The 19,063-nt window shown below is 32.9% G+C and overlaps 1 protein-coding gene across 17 annotated transcripts in view; it reads left to right on the top strand.

The window, feature by feature from the left end:
- LOC145269663 (zwei Ig domain protein zig-8-like) overlaps window positions 1-19,063 on the top strand; it is a 1,012,799-nt gene that overhangs the window by 770,675 nt on the left and 223,061 nt on the right. For 14 of the 17 annotated variants that reach the window (XM_080125377.1, XM_080125391.1, XM_080125383.1 and 11 more), the window contains exon 4: window positions 8,208-8,264. The exons of the other annotated variants lie outside the window; for them this stretch is intronic. In XM_080125377.1, coding sequence (XP_079981503.1) covers window positions 8,208-8,264 — 57 coding nt within the window. The remainder of the gene's footprint in view (window positions 1-8,207; window positions 8,265-19,063) is intronic. 17 annotated transcript variants of the gene reach the window in all.

Below are 19,063 nucleotides of genomic sequence, written 5' to 3' on the forward strand. Positions count from 1 at the left end.
AAAAATTGGCTACAAACATTAATTCCTTCACCCTCAACTGGGCACTTTTCTACAAGGAGGGGTCGCTTTTTTTGCTGATATTTTCGAAAGTCTTTTCGATTTTTTTTTTTTTTTTTATTACATTTTCACTCCAAACAAGGCACATTGTCACTTTGGTGTAGGGGGCTACTATCAAGGGCAGCAATTACTGGGGCACTATGTTGGGATTTGGGCAGCAAGATGTCGATTTTCACGTTACACTTGAACTTCTGCATGTCAGTATAGTTAGGGAAGCAGGGACCTGGAATGGAATTCCAGAGTCTAGCGGTTCTGGGGAAGAAACTACTGGAGTAGAAATATCTTTTACATCTAGGGATCTCTACAGTGTGGGGGTGGGATTTAGCTGCCTGTCGGGTTTGTCGAGGGTGTCTACGTCGTGGGGCCACAAGTGTCTGTAATTCGTCAGAGCATTCACCATTAAAATACTTGTAGAACAGGCAGAAGGATGCAACGTTTCGTCGATGGGACAGAGGCTGAAGCTTAGATGCCAGTCCAGGGCCTATCAGATTGCTGACTCTCTTTTGAACCTTGTCTAGGAGCGAGAGACTAGTAGCAGATGCACCGGCCCAAATGTGACAACAGTACTCCATACATGGGCGATTGGTGGCCTTATAGAGGTACAGGATACTTTCAGGTGTCACTAGTTTTCTAGCACGGTAGAGAGAGCCTACCTTTTTCGCAGCGGCCCTGGCAATGTTTTCAATATAATTGTTCCAACTCATGTTTCCTGTGAACGTTAGGCTAAGCAGTTTGAAAAATGTACTCTCAGACAGGGAGTCACTGGCCATTGCTATTGGTGGCAGAGAAGGTTTCTTGTAATTATTGAAGGAAACCAGTTTAGTCTTGGCAGCATTGAATGTGAACATCCATTTATGTCCCCGTTCCACTACAGATTGGAGGTTATCCTCTAGTGTTTTTGCCATTTCTTTAGTTATGTGTTCATTTGTTTTCCTGTCATGCCTGTTATAGAGCGTGGTGTCATCAGCATATATACCCATCTCAGAGGCAGTTTTGTCGGGGAGGTCATTAATAAATATTAGGAACAATAGAGGCACTCCCGCGTTTATATCATATTATTTAGATGTACAACTGTCGAGGACAACCTGGATTTTTCTCTTATCTAAGAAGGATTTAATTATGTTAAGTATTCTACCAGTGATACTGTATGATTTAATTTTCCTGAGGAGACCCTCATGCCATACCCTGTCAAAAGCCTTAGATATATCTAGAGCTACCGCTCTGCCCTCCCCTGCTTTGTCCAGTGTATGGTATATACGTTCAGAGATTACAGTGAGGATGTCAGCTGTGGAACGGGCTTGTCTAAATCCATATTGTTGGTCAGTCAGAAGTTTAGCATCTGTAAGGTGCCGGACTAGAGCATGGTTAATTATGGTCTCAAATATTTTGGCAAAAAGTGGGAGGAGGCTAATGGGACGATAATTTGATGAGTCAGTTCTTTCGCCAGAATTCTTGAATACTGGCACCACAGAAACAGTTTTCCAACAGCCCGGAAATCATGATTCATTTAGGCATTTGTTGTAGGGAGTGAGATATAGCGTGTGTGAGTAGAGAATCCAAGCCAGTTTTTGTGGTGAATATTAAAGTCACCAAATACATGTACTTGTGCGCTAGTGTCGAGGGAGAGTGCTGTGTCTATGCTGTCAGAGACTTTGTTTATTATGGTGCAGTCCTGGGTCGAGGGAGAGCGGTAGAGATTGACTAGCCTTAACTAGATTGACTAGCCTTAATTTAAGCCTTTGCCACTTCCGGTCTGACGATGGACGCAACGACAAAGACATCACGTTTTTTTCACGTTCTTTTCCTCCTTTGTGGTACGAGTTAAAGTCCGCTTGCCTACTAAACTTTTTTTCTTTTTTTTTGCTCAACACACACCTCCAAACACTCGGACAACGCCGGGTACACAGGCTAGTCAAATATAAAACCATCCACGTAAATTTGTAGAATTATTTTTATCTAAAATAATCTTCTTGGATTTTATAAAGACCCATTCAATATGATTAATACGATAGTGCGTATGTTATTTGGTGTGTCATGCTTACATCTTTTTTCTTCCGAGTGACTGTCGTTTAATTGTTATGACCTTCCATTTCTTGTAATAAATAGTTTTACCAAGAATTCTTCATAAGTTTTGGTTTCGGTTATAGCTGATGGCACTCAAGTCATCTATTTTTGTTTATATATATATATATATATATATATATATATATATAGTTTTCTTCATAAGTTTTGGTTTCAGTTTCGATTCATGCTGATGCACCTAAGTCATATATATATATGTTATTTTTGAAATCACAACTTATATAAGAATCAATAGACTCTATAATAATATGTACGAAATCTGCATAAATGAAAATATCATATTTAACTGTATTTTATGACCGGGCTATGCCGGTTGTCCCTGCTAGCTTAGATAAATACTTTTGCAATTTTAACAAAAGAGCTATAATGATATCAGGGATCTCCATTTTGCCGACATCAATATATTACATATGAAAGAGTCCGATGTGGAATTTCCACTAGTGGAAGAGGATTGCAAGAAAGTTCCAACAGTTATCTAAGTAAATATTTCCACATTTTTTAAACATGTCCTACTAATTATAAGACTTGATAAATATGAACATTTTTGTTTTTTTTTATCAATTAATCACAATTTTACAAATGATTAAATTTGTGAAATTCTTCTACAGTATTTCAACATAAATTTCCAAGAATTGGTTGGGCCATCTGCTACTTGTCTCTCCCTCTTAGACAGGGTTCAAAAGAGTCACCAACCTAATAGGTTCCGCACTGTCAGCTAGGCTTCAACCTCTGTCCCATCGATGGAATGTTTCATCCCTCCGCCTGTTTTACAAGTATTTTAATGGTAGGTGCTCCAAGCCCTTGTACCCTCTCGACATAAATATCCCCCACAAAAAGCAGCAAAATTCCACCCCCTACACAGTAGAAATCCCTCAATGTAAGAAAACCTTATACTCTAATAGTTTCTTCTCCATTCCCTTCCGGGTTCCTGCTTTCCTGACTGTACTGATTTGCAGAAGTTCAATTGTAATGTAAACAGGTATCTTGCTGCTCAACTCCCTACATAGTAGCACCCCTACATCAAAGTGGCACTGTGCCTTGTTTGGCTTGTTTGGGAGGAAAATGCAATAAATAATACTTTTTAAATTGCTTACTTTATATAAAATTCCTTTATCTCTACTGGTGCTACCAGATCAGGCTGTCTGAACATATTGGCTTCTTGAGACGAAATGTACCTAAAATTGATGCCTTTTGTTTTTCTACTTCGTTTTGCAAAACCAAAAACAAAAACAACAACCCACATTTCTCCCCCCCCCCACACACACTTTCTTCTTCCCATTTCTCTTGATATCTCCCCCACTTTCTGAATGGCTTCCTAACTTAAAATGTACCAAACAACTCCTTTTTCCTCTCCCATTGCAAAACTCATTCATGTTCTGTAGGACAGGGAACAAAAACCATAAAATTCACTATAAAACAACCAAACCAAACACTACAAACAAGCGAGTGAAGATACAAAGATCTTGAAGGATAAAAACTGACTGCAATATGAATACTATTTCCAAAATAATTGGATTCGGCATTAAATAACCCGAATAGGGTTGATATGCCATAAAACAAAACAACTAAACGTTGATCTATAGACAAGAAAAAAAATCATTCAAAAAGAATAAAAAGCAATGAAGCTTAAAATATTTGGATATCAGGTGTTTTTGAAAGTGTTTCAGTGAAAATTTGTTATTTGTACATTATTTGAAAAAACAAAAAAAAACAAATGTCATATGCAACCTCTTATGATAATGAACATTTGTAAAATTTCATAACTTTAGCAAGAGAAGTGTTTTCCTAGCGTATATGGGGGTGGCGTGGCAACAAGTCATTTTTTATGAAACACGTCTACTATTTCTCTCTAACTGCCTTATGATTTATTTGAAGTGTAGCGATAGGTGTATCAGAATTTTTGTAGGAATTTTTGACACCCCTAACACGAAACTGTGAATAAAATATAAAAATCTCGTAATTTCTCTGTTAAAAGTGGGTTATTTATTTTCTTTATGGATTATACTTCCAAAATAAACTATTAAAGTTGTTTTAAAAGTAATAGAAATATTTTTTTTTTTAACAGTAATGAATTTTCCGAACTCAATATTTTTAAATTTTTAAACTTTAAAAATCTATCAAAACTTTTCTATTGATTCTATTTTTACGATATTTACAGGGTCAATGTGAAATTTTATGTTCTTTCCAATAAACTGAATATAATATTTTAGACAAACGTTTTTTTTTTTTAATTCACGCCCCCCCCCATTTTCAAGTTTCTATTAAAAAGTAAATAATTAATTTACTCACAAATTGAAGAGAAAAGGTCAATAAATAATATATTCAAATTTAAAACAAAAAAAAACGTAGTGTTTTTTAGAATTTTACCTGTAAAGTTTGAAGTTTAAAACCTTTTTTTTTAAACCACGTTATTTGTTTTTTCTTATTTTTTTAATGGAACCTTGGTCCTTGCTCCTTTAATTGAAAAAAATTAGGGCTTGAATTACATTTTTCGAGGAGTTATAAGCTTGGAAAGACAGGGGGTCGAATAATTCACGCCTCCCATTTTAAAATGTCTATTAAAAAGTAAATAATTAATTTATGTACCAAAGTGTTATATATCACAAATTGAAGAGAAAAGGTCAAATAATATATTCAAATTTAAAACAAAAAAAAAGAACTTTTACCTGTAAAGTCCGAAGTTTAAAACCTTTTTTTAAAAAAAACACGTTTTTTTTTTTGTTTTTTGTTTTTTTTAATGAAACCTTGGTCCTTGCTCCTTTAATTGAAAAAAAAAATAGGGCTTGAATTACATTTTTCGAGGAGTTATAAGCTTGGAAAGATGGGGTGGAATTATTCACTATTTTCACGAAATTTCTGACACACCTAGTGTAGCGAAGCAAAACAAATCGAGCAAATACAAAGAAAGAAGGGAAGAACAAGAAATCATAACGCAAAAACAGGAAGAAATAGAAAGAGAAATAAAACTGAGCCAGACGATAAAAGAGTATAATGCTATAGCTATTCTTTACTTGAAAAAGAAAAGAGTTTTTGTTTTTTGTTTTTTTTATTTGTTTTTTTATTATTATTTGCTTCTGCACGAGGGCAGGGTTAGACATGAGGTCGGTTTTTAAAGTGTGGCGAAACCAACTTCCAAAAAAGAGGCACTCTGGTTAGTAAAATAAAAAAATGTATCAGTCATGAAGGAGACAAGAAAAAATGAAATGCAGCATCAGAACAGATACTACACTTTGATCCTATTTCTATTTTTTAATTCTATTTTTATTTATTTTTTTATATATAGATTATTTATATATTATATATATATCTTTTATAGATTATTTATCCTATTTCTATTTATTTACTTATTTTATATATAGATTATTTATTCTATTCTTATTTATTTATTTATTTTTTATATATAGATTATTTATTATACTTCTATTTATTTTTTTATATAGATTATTTATTCTATTTCTATCTATTTTGAATTACAAAAACAAATTTAATTAACAAAAAGGCATAATTCTGCAAAAAAAAAAGCAAAGGTCTCACATCCCTGTAAACTGAACCTTTTATTACTTATGGGCATTTTTCAAAACCACAATTATATAGTTTTTAATAAAAGTTTTTATATAAAAATTACAATTAAATGTTCATTTTGTTTACTGCTTTGTATTTTACCCACAATACATAAAACCAAATTAAAAAATTATAAACTACACCTTATTTCAAAAGTTTCATGTTATTAGCATTTAGTATTATAGTAGTTTTATTTTTATTCAGTTTTTGTTTAATTTGTACTTTCGCAAAATTTATTTTGTTATTCCTATATGTTTAAGTATTTAAAAACCGAAACTATCTCTGAATGTAAGACTTCTGATATGAATTCAATTTTGTATAATTCTAATGAAATTAACAGAATTCATAAGAATTATATAAAAAATTTATATAATTCATATATTCACATTTATAGGGTATATCATTTTTAGATTATGATTTATATGCTATATAATTGTCATATTCATATTTATATGGTATATAATTTTATATTATATAATTGTCATATTCACATTATATAATTGTCATATTCATATTTATATGGTATATAATTTTATATTATATAATTGTCATATTCACATTTATGTATTATATTATTGTTATATTCATGTTTCGAATTAATGTATGAGCGTGACACTTGTGCCGTAAAGAAAATAGTCTTTTGTGACATAACAGAAACATTTCTATGAAAGTATATTAAAATGAAAAAAGAATATAGATAGATTTCTACGAGTCGTTCTGTTTATAATTATTTTTGAACAAAAAATAAAAACTTACAGCCATTGAATTATAAGTGGTTAGCGATACTTATAGGTAAATGGGCACTGAACAGATACCATAATACTTAAAGTTAAATTCAAATTTTGATATATCTTTTAATTTAAACACAAAAAAAAAACAATTGGGACGCTGAAAACATACACAGTAAAACAATACGTTTTATTGTCGTGTTGATTATTTATTTGTAACGCAAATAAAAAAAACATTTGCGGGGTTATTTATTTATGTTGGTAGTGTCGAAAAAAATGTTTGAATGTTTTTTAAGAAAGGTGTATTAAAAAATGGAGAATAAATTTAAAAAAAAAATGAAGGTGGTGGGAAAATCGCCGTTGTAAATTGCTCTTATAGTTGTCAACAGGTTAAAGTAGATTTATTTGTAAGAAAATTGCGTTAAAATAACTTAAATGTAATACGGAAATGAACGATGTAAAAAAAAAAGTGCAGAAAGTATTAACAATTGTTTATTTGGATAATTTAAACGTGAAAAAAAAACAATTGGGATGCTGAAAACATACACAGTAAAACAATACGTTTTATTGTTGCATTGATTATTTGTTAATGAACACATGCGCAACCGGAAGTCATAAACCGGATGTTGGGTTACAACACCCGTTACAAGGTCATTTGAGTTTTATAATTATATAGATTGTCATATTCACATATATTGTATGATTTTTATATTCACATTTAAATATTATTTCATTGTTAAATTCACATTTATAAAAAATTATATCATAGTGATGTTCAGATTTATATATTATATAATTTGTAGATTTGTCATATAATTGTTATATTCACATATATATATATATACGTGTCATTTTCACATTTCAATATTATATGATTGTTATATTAACATCTATATATAATTGTTATTTGCATATTTCTATCATTGTACATTGCAACTATTTTCATGTATCTTTTGTCATTGTCAATTATTTTCTAGGAATGTTAAACTGTTCTATGTCCAGATATGTTTTCCTTAGTTTTGTCATCAGGGACTGAACTCAAAACTTTCACATAGAATTCAGTTAGAATAACTTATAACCAATGCATTTATCAAATAAGTCACATTCTTAGGAAGGCATTTGAGAGTGTTTGACAACCACAAAAAGGAATAGCAACTGATAACAAAAAAAAAAATTCAAGTAACACCTTATCACAGAAATTATGTTAAATTAAATATTTCTCTTTATGAAGATAACACTCAGCGCTCCAATCTATGGTACCCTGCTGACTTCCACAAAAACACTCGTCTAGCTGAAACCACTATCAATAATTTCCCTCACTCTTTATTGTGCCTAAACCTAAATTTAGATTCCATGAACAAAACTTCTTTCTTAGAACTGCACACCTGTGGAACTCTCTTCCGTTTGCCTGCTTTCCAGCTGGTTGTCTTCAAGTCCAACGTGAACAAGTTCTTGATGAGCCGTCCATTTAAGTAATCCAATTCACCAAATTTCCACTACTAACGATTACTACAACATTTTCCCATTGACTACTGTACACTCATTAACCCTTATCCTCGAGTTGCCTCAGGGCATTGATAAGTGGTTGCTCCTATGTAAAAAAAAGGAAGAAAACAGTCGTTTTATTTACTGATAACTAGTTCATAAATGCTTTGAAAATTTTACAACTGATTTAATTTAAAACTGATTAAAAATATTTGTTATAGTTTTTTTTTGATAAATAGAAATCTTTGTCATGCCTGTCTGTACATTTGTCTTTTTTACTTACATTTGTCTCAGACGTAATTGCACCAACTGTGCAGGCGGAAGTAAACACATCAGGGATCTACGAGGAAGGTATTATTCATAGAACAGTAATCCCCTAATCTAGCTTGTTGCTTTCGTTTATTTTGCAGTTTTTTTTCCTCCTTCTTTAAAATTATTAACCTCTTCTTTTTTGCTCTTCTTAAACTTTCTCCTTTCTTTCTTTTATTCTAAAATTACTTTTTTCTAAACATCTGAGTGGCTTATTCACTTTAAAGATTGTAACAAGAATAAATACTCTTAAATGATTCAATAAACATATGCAGTTGTGTGCAGTCATCTCCTATGCATTTATATCTTGAATCACATTGCTTTTTCGTTTTTGTTGATACTCGTGTTCGTGTAGGTAATAAATAAAATAATATCTATGAATATATATATTTTTAAAGTTTTATTGACTCAAGTTAAAAGAGGATCTGTAACAGTTATATAATTATGATCTACTAGTAGAAAGACATGATGTTGTGAAATAGCCCATTTTTCAATTAAATCAATTGTCTGCTTTAGTTGGGGGCTCACCACAGTGCACCAGGAGGAAGCTTCACGTACCTTCTTGCAGTGACTTAGCCCAGATTGCATTGTAGAGAACCTACTGTTGATTTTATAAAATTATTTTTGTATAATGGCTTGAATTAAAGTTTAAAATGCAAAAGTCAAGTACCATGGTTCAGTTGTGCTCTAAACAGAAACATTTATTTTGAATGCACTTCGGTAATATCAAAGAACCTACTGTTGATTTCATATGCTGGGCCTTTATACTTGTGCAGTGACAATGGCTTGAATTAAATTTTAAAATGCAAAAGTCAAATATCATGGTTCAATTATGCTTTAAACAGATACAGTCATTTTGAATGTGCCCCCGTCATATCAAAGAGTAATGATTAAGATAAACAAATTCAATATTCCATAATTTACTGTTAAGTATATATACGGCGCAATCACGTTGATGCACTGGTTCCTGCTAGATCACCAAGCAACAATGAGTCTAGCCAATACCAGTTTGCAAAAACTAGGCGCTGTATGTACTAGGCCAAATCAAAGATTTTATATACCAGACCTTTCTGCTTGTGTGGTAATAAAACTTCTACAATGCACTTGTGATGTTAGGCTGTGTAAGGTGTTAACTTTGGTCAAAATCGCCTACACCTTCATTTATTAGATTTTTTTCGGTTATCACTACTCATGGGAGACATTTTCACACACAAAGTTATTTTTATATACGAGTAGAGATAGAAATTTTCTTTTATATTTGCATGTTGTTCTCATTCGCAGAGTGATTGATGCGTGGTTTGGCGAGAACACTTTTGTGCAGGATGACACTTCCATCCAAACCGTTTCGCACCCATTTATGAACAGTCAGGCTTTGAACATCAAGTTGACACACCGCATATCTCCTTCCTCATCTCTAGCCAGAACTTGAGCAAAACAAAAGATAAAACTCCCTGCAAATGCAACAAGATGTTTTATCCCGCTTCTCATTTCCAGCTGCGCTTTTCCTTGACGATATGACACCCACGGACTCAATACCATTTCTATAGTATTTTTATATCAGCGATCTCAACTGATTTTCATAACTTTTTCCAAAAGATAATGAAAATTTTTTAATAAAATTGATTCAAATTTGTCCTTTTATCCAAACTTTGTTTAAATTTTTTCTTCATATAAAACAAGGCCAGTAAGATGGATACTAAACAAATAATATGTAACAATCTTATTACAAAATTTAAACCCAAAATCTCCCAACTCTACATACATTTTTTTCTTTTTTTTCAAAAAGTACTCTTTTTCCATACAGGCCTGGATTACTCAATATACATTGTATACATGTACAGAGAAAGCACCAGTAGACATGAGCCTCCACTCAGATGGCAAAATATATTTTTGTGTCGTGGCATTTTCCATGCCGTAGAGGAAATCATAGTGTTCTCCATAAGCTTCGGTATATTGTTGGTCCGATTCCTCTGAAGACATCATATGATTTTGAACTTAGCAGAATACATGGGGTGGGTTGCCATATACGTTTCATTACGGGACATCGCCTAACTTAATAAAAGAAAAAAATTAATAAAAAGCAATATCCACCATCTGTCGAACTACTTCCGTACCCCCTCTATTTGATAAAATCATAAGTAAAACCCTAAAACTTATTTGGCCATGTCAAACGATCAACCACTGGCCTGTCAAAGTTATGCTTTGAGAGTATGTTAGAAGGTAAAAGAGGCAGAGGAAAGCCAAAGAGAAGGTGGAGAGAAAATGTTTTTGATTGGATATCTCTAAACAGTTGAGCGTCCATCAACCAACTTGTCCTGGATCGGAAAGAATGGTGAAAAAAAAAGTCACGTAGCTTTGCAATCTGCACCAAGCGAAAGATGTGACTCGTGATGGACAGTTATATAATTTGTTTTAATGGTAAATAATACATTTGATGAGGTTTGGATTTCTTGACTTTTACTAACGAGTTGCTACTCATCAAGGCCAAAAGCCATTCGAGGACATGTGTTAATGAGATGCATGGATTATTAGTTTAATAATAATAATAATAATATAAGAATTGAAACTGATGAATGAAATGAGCAACCTTTCATCATTTATGTTCCAGTATTTGAAGCCGACTATGTTGTAGTAAGCAGAGAGGTGATCCTGTGGTAATGTGTTTCACAGATGAGAAGTTCTTGTTCATAAAAAATTCCATCTGACGCTACGTACATTGCGTAGAAAGGAAAGTTCTTTTTAGTCGTGATAGAGAGAGTTCTTGCTGTGAATCTCATACAAGAAGAAACCCAAGAGTGGAGTTCAGTTTTAACACCATTTCATCCACTGTATTCTCTGGCTTTCTTCAGATACTTTTAGTCTGACTCCTTTGGGGGTAAACTGCTCTCATTCAGAATCCCATACCTTTTAGATATCTTGTATCAGTATCTTTTTCAAATCAACGAATACTAGATATCAAAACACCAAATACAAAATCGCAATGCATAGACAGTAGAATTAATGAGATTAGTCTGGTTAACCTCCTAAAGCAAAATTACAGCCTCAATATTTTAAAGCAAATAAAACATTCAAAAGACACAGTAGACTATTAAGCATTGCTTTTTCTTAATTTTATTTCAGCTACTGATGTTACAAAATTATTGTCAGTGCGAGATGTTTACCTACTCTATTTAGGGAATAGACTGACCCTTCCAGACACTATGAACAGAGTTGCAACTAAACGATGTGGTAGTCACAGCAACAGTTATTTGTCGCAGCCATAGACACAGTATTGAACGCAGACTTTTGTGACATCCTATTCTGGACTTGTGCGAATATCTATATTCAAATAAATATACCACCATGTTTAAATTATCATCGACCCTTCAAGGTCACAGCACCTTCAAGGTCACGGCACTTATCAAATTAATGAAGTTAGACATGTTTATCTCACAAGGCAAGGTTATACCCTCAATTGTTTAACAACTAGCCAATCCCGTTGAGGTGTTTCAAAATCACGTAATTCCTTTCATTACGGAAAAAAAAAAAAAAAAAAAAAAAAAAAACAATATCCACCATCCGTAAAACTACTTCCCTACCCCCTCTATTTGATAAAATCATAAGTAAAACCCTTAAACGTATTTGGCCTGTCAAAGTTATGCTTTGAGAGTATGTTAGAAGGAAAAAAGGCAGAGGAAAGCCAAGGAGAAGGTGGAGAGAAAATGTTAACTTTCCTGGATCGAAAGGAATAGCGAAAAAAAAAAAAAGAAAAGTTATGTGGGTTAGCAATCCGCACCAAGCGAAAGATGCGACTCATGATAAAGAGTTATATAATTTGTTTTAATGTTAAGTAATATATTTGATGAGATTAGGTAGTGCTGTTTATATTATTTCAACGGTGTTTAGTAAAGTATTAAGTATTGTTTTTGTTTTTTTTATTTCACCCACTAAATGTCAAATTATTAAATGCAATAGAATTTTTGTTTTGAAATTTTTTTTTAGATAAGGATCGATGATCTGCATTATTTGGATTACTATTCTCATCTTGAATTTTATTCTCACAGCATTTCAGACAATGTTAGCGCCAATCTTCTTTAGGTGGATCTTGTCGAACTCGAGAACATTTCTATCTAAATCAGAAATTTGTATGGAATTTTGAATGTAACTATTTGATCTATGAGGATAGCTTTCTCTTGTTCTGTCAACCATGGTCGAATGGAAGTCTTAAGTAATTTGTAATTGCATACGGCATAATTATATTTGAAACACCAGTTCCCATCATATCACCGATGTTAAGCAACGATGAGCCTGGTCAGTACTAGATGGGTGACCATTTGGGACTTCCAGGTGCTGTGTGTGCTCTCCACTTATCTAGGGATTGTTTCCAGTCATCCTGGACTTCTCCTTGCCATTGGACTCAAGCAGTGATGATTCAGGAGAGGTGTAGTTGGGATTGCTCAACCTTTTGCCACGCAATTACAAGCGCCGCTGCCCCTACGGGAGGTATCCTTTGTCTTTCAAGACTGAATGGAGGCATCGAAATTGCATTCTAATTCTATTCTTAATCTCGCCTGAACCTAAACGTGAATTCCATGAACAAAACTTCTTGCTAAGAACTACAAGCCTGGGGGACTCTCTTCCGTTTCCCTGCTGACTACAATATGGTCATCTTCAAGTCCAACGTAAACAAATTCTTGATGAGCCGACCCCTTAAGTAATCCAATTTACCAAATTCCACTACTAAACATTACTACGATATTAACCTATTGACTGCCATATACTCATTAACCCTTATCCTTGCGTGACCGCCGGGCCTTGATAAATGCTAACTCTTATAAAATAAAACATACTGGAGATTGAACCATCAACCTTCAGAAGACTGATTATAGGTATATCACATTTATCCGTTGCGCTACAGGTTCTTGAAGACAAAACATATCTGAAAAAGTTTATGGGGCTAAAGATTTGTGAGAATAACATCCAAGACGAGAATAGTAGTTCGAATAATTCAAATATAAATACAGTGTTTTTATTTGATTCACATAATATAAATACAGTGTTTTTATTTGATTCAAATAATATAAATACAGTGTTTTTATTTGATTAAATATTATTGAAGGCCAATCAAATTTAGAATAAAATCAAAAGCTAAGTACTATAAGATTAGATAAAGTATATACATCATGATAAAAAAAAATTATTAAAAAGGAAATGTCGATATAAAATGAATCGGTATCTTTTAAAATGTGATGAATTTTCAGTACAGTCAACAAACTACATCAAATTTGGCATTAAAATCATGAAAACAAAAAAAAAGGTTTGATATACAGTTAAACAAAACGAAAAGGACCTCAAGTTTTTTTTTTTTTCGTTTTTTTTTTGTTTTTGTTTTTTTTTTTTTCGTTTTTTTTCGTTTTTTTTTTTTTGCATTCTGATTGACAATATTTTGACTAATACTATGCTTCCTCTTTTCTTTTTATTCTTTTTCAAAACTTCTTTTATTTTACAGGTACGGGCTTTTTCTTTCAATATTTTCTCTTTTCTATTGCTATTTATTTATATGAAATAGATTACTTTCCAACATATTAAAATCAAATGCCCACACAAGCAAAGCAATAATTGAGTCCTTGGGACATGACCTCCAGTCTGTAGTAGAATGAGGTCAAAAAAATATCGTTATATTTAATATCAAGACAAAGCTCCTTTCCTTTAACAACTATAAGAAGCCTTTCCATGGTCAATAGCCTCTTTCCTGAAAGTCTGAAACTTAAACTCCTAGGCTTAACATTCTCAGGTGAAATGAAGTAGATCAAGTACATAGGAGATGCTGCCAAGAAAGTAGGTTCCCTTTACCGAGCTAGAAAACTTCTCACACTTGCCTGCATTCTCTGTCTCTTTCAAGACATAATTTATGTGTTCAAACCACTGGCCTCTCCCTCTTGTGTACCTGAGCGTGTATAAGCACGTGGGAAAATATCAGCAGGAGCTTTAAGATAGCTGGCTTGTGAAATTATTAGCAGCAGTAGCCGAAAAGAGCACATATGCAAATTAGGAAGTATGCGCAAGCTTGCATGACAAGAAAGGGGGAAAAAAAAGTCTGGAGGAGAAAGTTCTGCGTCACAAAAGATAGATGTGTAAAGTGGAGTTTGGCTGCTGTGACTGGTGTGTGGTCGTGAAAAAAACCAGAAAAATGCATGCCAAGTAAGATAGACATGTGACCTCACAGTAACAGCGAGAGACTTTTAAGCTAGTGTCTAGACGGTGGGGTTTTGTTAATCTCATGGCAGACGAAATGACAGAAAAGACTTGCCAAAGCGGTTTTTCTGTGGGTGGATAAATCTTCTCCAACACTGATGACATGCACACATAAACTTCAAGTTTTTGTTAATGTATTAACAAAAAATGCAGAGGAAATAGGATTTAAAATAAACAGTAGCTAAATCACAGTTTAACCTAAACATGACTATCCACAGTAACCCCATCAAACAGGTCACCCAATTCATTTATTTAGGGCATAAACTGATTTTCTCCAGTGATCATAAGATAAAATTGAAACACAGAATCAGGCTGGGTTGGGCGGCTTCCCCCCCCCCCCAAAAAAAAAACGGCACCATCTTAAAATCAAAATAACTGTTAAAGTAGAAGTTTATTTAATTTATGTTCTCTCAGTAGTCTTATATGGCCTTGATTGTATCACATAGACTAAACAACTAGCAAATCGCATTGAGGTGTTTCAAAATCACATAATGCGTTTCATTATGAAACATTGCCTGATCGGGAGGGGGGGGGGCAAAATATCCACCATCTGTCAAACTACTTTCCTGCCCCCTCTATTCGATAAAATCAAAAGTAAAACCCTTAAATTTATGTGGCCATGTCAAACGATCAACCACTGGCCTGACAAAGTTATGGCAAACGAAATGAACAGTTAGAAAAAAAAAAAAAATCAAGAATCAGGCATTGTTTTGAAAGTAATGGAAATAAATGCTTTTTGCTAAAACAGAAAGAAAAGCCGAGTTGGATTTATTTATTTTTGTTTGTTTGTTCCTTTTCGACGGTGCCGGATGGTGTGGGGTGAACAAAAGTTTTTTTTTTTTAAATAATCTAATTTATAAAACTCACTATGTCTGTCTGTCTGTCTCCATATTTCCAAACTATCTTTTCCGAAACTAATAGTCGCAGAGCGGCGCTAGGGAACTCAAATGATTGGATTTTTTACGAACTGTTCTTTTATGGGTCTTTAGGCGGTTATAATAGTTTTTGAGTGGTCAAAAATTAGTCAAAATAAAAATCGTTAAACATTTTGTACATTCATCTTAGTTTATTTTTAATCAGTTTATGTGCGTGTCACGTTGGTACAACGTCACCAGCTTCGAATGCTAAAGTTTTGTTTTCGGTTTCAATTCTAGCTGATGACACCCAAATACTTTTTTTACTTTTGAATTGAAATCACGACTATAATGATATATACGAAATCTGGACAAATTAAAATATCATATTTAAGCGTATTTTACGACCGGGCAAAGCCATCCCCCACCCCACCGCCTCTAGTCATATATATATGAAATCTGGACAAATTGAAATATATTTAAGCATCGACCGGGCGAAGTTGCCCCCCCCCCACCAGTAATATATTCGAAATCTGAATAAGTTAAAACATCATAATTGTATTTTATGTCCGGGCAAAGCCAGACCCCCCACACACACACACACACCCCACCTCGGCTAGTAATATATACGAATCTGGACAAATTAAAATATTATATTTAAGCGTATTTTATGACCGGCGAAAATCCGGGTGCCCCTCTCCCCTCGCTAGTAATTAATAAAAAAAAAAAATAACTCTCTTCGATGTAGTAGCAAAAGCATTTCGATATACCACTGTCAATTTCTTGTTCTCTGTCAGTGGAGAAGAAATCCTTCACGACTGAGACAATTTTTATTTTTGTTCCTTTTCTCCACATTAAAAAAATCGACCCTGGTGTCTAACTCTGTCCCGTGGGGGGGGCATTGTAAATAGGAACAAGATGCAATTATAATTTTTTTTCTTCGGAATATTCAACTTTTTAAGAAACCCCACAATAAAAAATAAGTAATAGGTGGTGCAGGCATATTAAATGAATCACTTCGTCCAACAACCAGGTAAAATTAAAACAAGATAATGCAATAAAAAAACGATGCACGTTTCTGAATATTTTAGATGAAGATTGATTTATAAAACTCACTATGTCTGTCTGTCTGTCTCCATATTTTCAAACTCTATCTCTTCCGAAACTAAAAGTCGCAGAGCGGTGCTAGGGATCTCAAATGATTGGATTTTTTACGGGCCGTTCTTTTATGATATTATTTCAAATGTTGGGACTACTGTCCTCATCTTGAGTGTTATTCTCACATAGTTTCAGTTAAGACTGCTTCCCGGTCATGGCTGAAGGAATGAGAACATGCTACCCGTTGGATTAAAAACATTATTCCATTATTTATATCTATTTTACACGTAAAATTATTCCATTATTTATATCTATTTTACACGGTTTTCAAAAGTCACTTTCTATTTAAAAATTTTAATAAGATCAAAATTGTATTCCTGATAATAAACTTATAGTCAAACAATGAACAATTATATATATATATATATATATATATATATATATAAGTGAACGTGTCTGTGTGTGTATCCGTGTGTGTACATTTCCCTACGCAATAACTGTCAATTTTTAGTCTACAGACTCGAAATTTGATGCACAGGATACTGAGATTCGGGAAAATCGATGTGATCGGTTTTTGGCCAGAAATTTGGCGATTAAGGGGTCAAAGTTAAACGATTTGACCTTTGAGAACTCTACCAAACTCCGACGATTTGGGGTCTACGCACTTGAAATTTTATATATAGGTTCCTTGGAAATGGATCTAACTTAATAACTTGATTTGAGCCCAAAACAAATTTTAAGGGGTCATAACAGGGGTCAAAGTTAAAAAAATTGACCTCTGCGGTCTCTTCCAAATTACTCAGACAATTTCTGGTCTAAATATTTGAAATTTTACATAAAGGGTATTCAGAGATAGGGCAAGCTTTTTCATCAGTTTGGGTCGAAAATTTTTAGTTACCAATATATAAATGTATGTCTGTTTGCATGTCTGCCTTAAATTTTCAATAGAGGCGACGGATTTTAGCAAGATCAGTACCGTTTTAAAGTTCGATCTTTCATACGACAGATATCGGAAAATTGGCTAAAAACATTAATATCTTCCCCTTCAACTAGGCACTTTTCTACAGGGGGGGGTCACTTTTTTCGCCGATATTTTTGAAAGTTATCCTCTCCTTTAGATTGTCTAGCCTTAATTTAAAAAAATGTCGCTTCCGGTTGGCAGTGGTTGTAACAGCATAAATGTTAGGTTTTACCCCGTTCTTTTCCTCCTTTACGGTACCGGTTCGAGCCTGCCTTCGTACTACCACTTATTTTTTTTTTTTTTTTTGCTCAATATACACATCCAAACACCCGGGCAACACCGGGCTGAAATGCTAGTATATATAAGTTACAACTAAGCTGATTGGCTAACTACAAAATTAAATACCATGAGTTTATATAAAAATACGTGATAACCACGACTTTTCACATAAGTCTGACGAATTCTCATGAGGATGAAACACAAAATATTCTGTGTAGTTTAAACTGCCATATATATTTTCATAACTTACTATATATAAGCATTGTCCGGTCGTACTATATGCTTAAATATATTTTAATTTATGCAGATTTTATAGGCATTATTATAAAATCAATTCTCTATTGAATATTATATATTACAAGGAATAATTTGTAGAAAAAAAATGTGCCCAGTGAACTAATTCGCAGAAAAAAAAAATAAAATGAAAAAATAATGATAATGTCGTTCATTAAATTCTGTCTGTGTTTGTTTACAATATTATGTCAGCTGATATTTGGGCTTCATGATGAATGCCCTGGAAAAGTCACTTCTGATTAATGTTTACTTTTAAAATATGAAAACGAAGAAATGATTTGCAGTGCTTTTAAATGGTGTCTCTTTTTTTTATTATTGTAAATTGAATTCATTATTAAGAAAAAATTCAAATAAAATAATAAAATGGTGAGGTAAACCCGGGCTAAGACATGGCATTATTCTATATGTAGTCGAATGAGCTATCACTCAGTTATATCTCCAGATGACAAGAATTTTTTTTTTTTAAAGAAATGATTTGCTGAGATTTTATTATCTCGCTTGGCCAGTATAACGTAAAACATGTAAACATTCTTCTTTTTATCTATAAGAAAAAAAAAAGATCTGATATTTTTCATTTTCGCTACTTAACGGATGAATTTCTGTTCAAAACATATCTAAGAACACTGCCAGACATATAAATTAGCTTTGTGTGATATATGCAAAAGATAAGTTCCGAAACGGCTTAGCCTATGAAGAAGAAACTCTCACACAAAGTGACTTTTATATAATAGTATATTAAAAAAAAAATCATATATATATATACATATATATATTAGTGATGGGACGATTCCAATATTTTTCCCCGATTCCAATACAATTACTAATTCCGATTCTTTATAAATCTCTAAATATTTAACTATATAGCTGTATTTTTTTTCCGATTACCATAGAAACACACGTTAAATGTGCAGATATTTTCCTAAACGAAAAAATATATTTGTGGGGGAAAAAATCTATCGATTTTAGCTTCACTAATGGTTTAAAATCAATAAATATTATTTTATCATTATTACCAGCAATGAAAGATTTTGCTTTAAACAAAATCAAATAAAGAAAGATAAAAGAATCGTTTTGGCATCAAAATATCGATACAGATTTTTCCGATTCCGATACCATCAAAT

Source organism: Euprymna scolopes, chromosome 4 (genome assembly GCF_053919585.1).
Source record: "Euprymna scolopes isolate OS-2025 chromosome 4, ASM5391958v1, whole genome shotgun sequence".
In the NCBI taxonomy this organism is placed as follows: Eukaryota; Metazoa; Mollusca; class Cephalopoda; order Sepiida; family Sepiolidae; genus Euprymna; species Euprymna scolopes.